The sequence below is a fragment of the Argopecten irradians genome, chromosome 5 (assembly GCF_041381155.1).
Source record: "Argopecten irradians isolate NY chromosome 5, Ai_NY, whole genome shotgun sequence".
In the NCBI taxonomy this organism is placed as follows: Eukaryota; Metazoa; Mollusca; class Bivalvia; order Pectinida; family Pectinidae; genus Argopecten; species Argopecten irradians.
Window position 1 is genome coordinate 38,821,390 of NC_091138.1, and position 6,000 is coordinate 38,827,389.

At 35.1% G+C, this 6,000-nt stretch overlaps 1 protein-coding gene across 1 annotated transcript; it reads right to left on the reverse strand.

Moving 5' to 3' along the window:
* Nucleotides 1–448: 448 nt before the first annotated feature.
* Nucleotides 449–5,652, reverse strand: LOC138323794 (Golgi apparatus membrane protein TVP23 homolog B-like). The gene is made up of 6 exons (XM_069268642.1): nt 5,485–5,652; nt 3,832–3,986; nt 3,215–3,294; nt 2,822–2,947; nt 2,320–2,448; nt 449–1,996 (listed from the first exon to the last, which is right to left on the reverse strand). The coding sequence occupies exons 1-6, from the start codon at nt 5,586–5,588 to the stop codon at nt 1,955–1,957; spliced, it is 636 nt and encodes a 211-aa protein (XP_069124743.1). The 5' UTR covers nt 5,589–5,652; the 3' UTR covers nt 449–1,954.
* Nucleotides 5,653–6,000: the final 348 nt, after the last annotated feature.

The following is a 6,000-nucleotide window of genomic DNA, read 5'->3' on the forward strand; positions in this document are numbered from 1 at the left end:
TATATTTTCTTTCTTTTCTAAATTCATCAAACAATAAAACTCATAAGGAATGCTCATACCCTTACAACTGCAGTCAAGAGACTTCCACACACGACTTGCACAAATATCCCAGATCTACTAACTCTCAACACACTTTTATCTTTACAACCAACATCAGCAACATAAATTTGTCTGAATGTAAATTCTTCCTAATGAAATAATCACCACAATTATAACACTCATACATACTCTTAAACTAAAAAAAAATCCACATTTATCTTCCATAAATCTTCTGAATGATACACTCATTTACACATACAAGTCTCTGTCAAATAAAATATACCATGAATCACAAACTTGCATACACATCATCCGTCAATAGCAGTACTAACTCAAAAGATTTAAAAGATCTAAACACCTATCTCTCATAACACTCATTTTCATAACATGTACATTAAAAATGTTTAAATAAATACACTAACAACAAATCCATGGTGATAACAAAGTTTCCCACCAATGTTGTAATATGAACCATACTTATAACAAATTGATTTTGCTAATTCTCAGAGGTTCATTAAAATCATGTTTTGCTGTACTCAAATATGCATACCATATACATGTAGTGGTAATTTTCGAGGGATATTAACGAGGTTGCAAAAATAAAGTAGTGGGGAAATAATATGTACTATTTATTGCCACAATGTGATTTTTTTTTCTAATTCGTAAAAATTGCTATTTCTCAAATAATGTCAAAATCACAAAATCTATGACCCAAAAATATAACCAAACATATAGATACAATGACTACCAATTTCTAGAGAAATTCACCCTCACACTGACCACAGTACCTTGTGTGCTGTCAAATCCCTCCTGCCATGTCAATAATGTACGAAACACAAATACGTAAAAATCCTACAGTAAAAATGTCTTACTAGCTTCAGCAGGTGGGAAATTCCCTATAAAGCTGATATTATTGGTAAGTTATCTAGAATTTGTTACCCTTATGTAAGTTATGGACATTAAAAAATTTGGCCATATTTTAACTGTCGCAGTAAAACATGCATATGCTTTCTTCTTTTAAGACACATAATTACCTTGCAATTCATATGCAAATTCTGCATGCTAAAACATGAATTTCACATAATATGGGATACAATGCTGATGATACAGGCATCACTAGTTGTAAAATATTTTGTAATCCATGAGATGGGGACGTCTTTATAAACTCAACTCCCCTAGAAGAGAGGAGGGGAGCTTATCACGGAAAATATGATAAGTTATAGTTAGGGACATGCATGGAATTAATTACTCCTTCCTAGTTTTAAATCATGTATACATAATGTACATTGCATATCTGCATTGCATTAATGTACATTGCATATCTACATTGTATAATATACGTAACTCACTTGTGTCTATACAATCACACTACCGAAAACCACTCACTACCAATCTTATATGTATAACACATCTACCCAAAATCTCATGTAGGTAACATAATGGAAAATTGGCAATTTACAAAGTATGTTAAAGATTCAATATGGAATGATATATTATTATCTACATTATATACATACAAGACAAGTGTATATATGAAAAGAATAAGTTAAAAGGGTCTTAATTACAAAGTACATTTCCCCCAAAATTGGATTTAAGTCAAGAACATTACCACCCAATGACACATATATATTAAACATTGAAATGACTCTCTCACAACCCCATTTAAACAGCTTCAAGAAACATTGCATTATTGGTATTTACACTGCCCAATGTAAATGCTAAGTATACATATATTTTTCAACATGTATTCCAATGCATTTAAACAGTTCCGTCCAATGTCAGACCTGCTATCAACATATCCAGTGTCCATTGGTAACACAGTAACCAGTGCCAGCACGATCCACAGTATTGGGCTATCTTTTTGGCTATTTGTAACTTTCTTTGTAGATCAAGTCATTATATAATAAGAAGTCTCTTATTTTTGGCTACTCTGTTCTTCGGGCTCTGGTGTGGTCATCTGTAAAAACAGAGAAACATCAGTTATATGAGAGATATTGGTTATATTTGTGGGAGCAATGAGACTGAGTGATTCTGAAGTATATCAAGTATCATGATAGATTGCAGCAAAACATATACAGTAGAACCATGTAACAAATAAAGTAACAGATATCAAAAGGGAAATTACAGGAGTATACTGTAACAAATTACAGCATGTATACCAAAGAATATTTCAGGATTAGCTTATAGTTACAAAAGTATCAAATGGTGATTTCCTAATAAGAAGGATAGGTACATATATTATGTAGTCAATCGAAAAATGATTGATATAGTAATACCAACCGATTTCCATAGCTGCCGTCCTAGGAATCCTGTTGCAACTGAGGTCAATTTCTTCTTTGATCCATATTTACATCTAATGTAACCATACACATTAGCTCCATTCATTATAGTCCCGACTAGCACCACCATCTACAAATGAAAGAAATCACAGAAATTTATTAACAAACTCATAGTACAAACTGTTCCTACTCCTGCTTGGTCTTATATCACAGTTATCTGCCCTTGCGTATAGGTATCAATTGTGACATTTTCATAGTTTTTGTGTGAAAATTACCTCATTTTCTCAATTTCTCATAAAAATGCTCACAAACACATGAATCAATGCAACAATCAACAACTACATATACCCACAACGACAGACAACACTGAAAATACTTCAGAACCATACAGGTATTAATAGATCTAAGTGCTTCTTGCAGATTTTGTTTACTGAGGTATATGAAAATCAAGTTCACAAATTAAGATAGAATTAAAAACTCCATCAAAGCTTTTGGATACTTACAAACCATTTAAAATTTAGAGTAAATAATGTTCCAAAAAAGAAAACTATCCAAATAACTTGACACGCCACCAGTGAAAGCCAAAATATTCTAGCCTCGGCAGCTGTTATTTTCTTCTGATGGGCTCCCTGGAAAAAAAATATACATCATTAATTCTGTTGTTAATTCACTTAATTATGATAATACATACAGTATAGTAATTTGTTAACAAGGCCAGTTAGGGCCTACAATATAACAGTACTTATTCTAGGCTTAAAACAGTAAAGTAAATGTTTCAATATTTATTGAGTATACAAGTTGTCATTTTAAACTTTCAGAGGAATTTTTGCCAGTTATGAACTTTTGATACAATTTGTGACTATTTCATTATACTGGAAATGTTACAGAAAACTTACTTTCCTGGACTCGTAAACCCAATGACTAACACCATCATCATCTACATAGTTCCACCATCTTAGGCCCACAAGTAACCTTCCTGTAAAATAAGTAATAAATTTGTATAAAAAGAAAGTGTGCAGACAAAATGAAATGTATATGTACCAGGTATTTATGATATCAACACAAGGATGTGAATTTACAATGAGTTGGTTCAGGTCGCTGATAAATAATTTAGGAATGTTCAGAGCACATTTACCTACCTGTGATGTTTTTGACTGTCCAAATTTGCCTACCTGTGATGTTTTGACTGTCCAAATTTACCTACATGTACCTGTGATGTTTTTGACTGTCAAAATTTGCATACACGTACCTGTGATGTTTTTGACTGTCCAGATTTGGCTACCTGTGATGTTTTTGACTGTTCAGATTTGCCTACCTGTGATGTTTTTGACTGTCCAGATTTGCCTACCCGTGATGTTTTTGACTGTCCAGATTTGCCTACCTGTGATGTTTTTGACTGTCCAGATTCGCCTAACTGTGATGTTTTTGACTGTCCAAATTTGCCTACCTATGATGTTTTTGACTGTCCAGATTTGCCTACCTGTGATGTTTTTGACTGTCCAGATTTGCCTACCTGTGATGTTTTTGACTGTCCAGAAGTCCATGGATAGAAGAATGACAATAAGGACGAAGTTGGTGATAAAGCTACTACTGAACCAGCCACAGAATAAATAGGCAAGGATAGCTGAAGTCCGGAACATCACATGGAAAAATACAGCTACAGGATGTCTGCAAGGACAAAAACAGAAAGATGAAATAATTTCTTTGTATTTGAGTGATGTGGCATCTGTGACAAATCCATTTCATCATAATTATCTTTATATCACAAGATATGTAGTGTATAGATCCTCAAGAAAGAGAACAAAGTACAACAACTTGTATATCCTTTGGGCATCCAACCCATGATGCATTGCCTATATAACAATCTCATTGGCTGGCTATAAAAAGTCTCTCTTCTACATGAACAGTGTGTATGTGTTCGAATACTGATGGCAAAACCCATATATAGATATAAAAAATTCCCCATTTTTGATGCGTCTCTGGTGTGTAGTTAAGGCCAGAGATAAACTGCGATATACAACTGTAGGAATTATAAATAACTATTTGGTGACAATTAGAGATGTAATTTTGTCCATCATATCAAATATGTTTAATAACTAGTGATGTCTGAACCATCTCAGCAGTACAAAAGCTCTTCTGATAACTATTCCTTTTGCGTCTAGAGAAGAGAGATTTTTATAGCCAGCCAATGAGATTGCAGCAGAGGTCTCGCTCATGCATATTTTATCTGCAGCGTACACTAGACTATGCATTTTTATAAGAAGTGTAGCAGGTTATAATTGTACATAGTGATACATTCAATTATAAATAAAACTATTTTGGTTGAAAATTGCCCTCGAGCTTCGTGCTAAGGGAAATTTCCTTGCAGCAGAGGGTCTCGCTCTTGCCATTTGTATCTGCAGTGGTTACACTAGACTATGCATTTTAATAAGAAGTGTTAGCAGGTTAAAATTGTCGCTGAACAGTGATACATATCGGCCCTCGAGTTCGTTTGCTAAGGGAAAATTTCGCTCAGATCAGTTGGTAGAGGATGAGCAGTGGACCAGTAAGTCCGTGGTCATGGGTTCAAGCCCGTCTGGCGGCACACTACTCTCGCCCTGTTACATTTGGGACGTTTTCGTTTATTAGGAACAACCGTGTTCGACGTTGGTTAAAAGTTTTTTCAAGTATAAATCCTGACGGACCTGCAATTTTTATACAGGCCTGAGAGGGCTTTGTCAAAGCTCGTCTGAAAACAATATAAAAACACCAGGTCCGTCTTCAATTAATAAACGAACAACTGGGTCCAACCAGTCAAACCGCATAATCGAAAACGGTGTGGGTGTCGTAGACCACTCAAAGCGAAAGCTATACGAGATTGAGAGGCTTCGTTGGAGAGACAGAACCTCGGTTGATCTGTGTTGGGCGAACACGTTTGAAAGGCGGACTCTTGAAAGGGGGGGGGTAGTGTAGCAGGTTTTAATTGTACATATTGATAAGGTCGCCTTCTAGCTTCGGGCTAGGGGAAATCTCCCTTTTGCTCAGACGGTAGAGCAGCGAACCAGTAAGTCAGGGGTCACGGGTTCGAGTCAGGCTGGCGACACATTAATGAAAACTTTTGACATTTTGTTAGGTCAATACTTGAATAGGGTCTATGAATTAAACACGTTACTGAAATGAAACCCACTTTAAATGCCGCCTTCTGTCAATTTCATCTTCTTCGCCAAAATCAAGCGTAACATCCTCTGAAGCATCCATTGTAGAAGAAATAGTTTGTGTTGTTTTCCACATCCAAATCTGTCTTGTTGGAAGCGGAAGGATGCATGCGTGGAGACTCCGGGTCACACAAGTGTTTGTGTCGTTACTAAACCGCGGAACGAAATGCGGAAACGAAACATAGAAAAAGGTAGTTACAATTGAAGTTACCTCCCTTACATCGACATGTTATAAGAATGACACGCCTTTATATAGGCCTATGTATATAATTAAACTTTAAACGTTTAAAAAGAAATATAGTTTTCTTAACTAATTGTATAATAATGAATGTATTCTACATGTAAAAATTAAAATTCAAAACAAAAAAAGTCTGTGATCGCTTCTTCATACGCTCACCCAAGCCCATCTTCGATACTCCAGGGGTTCCGATCACATAAGATTTACCTGTCTATATCATTAGGCTTTTAAAAAAAACTAAATATATACA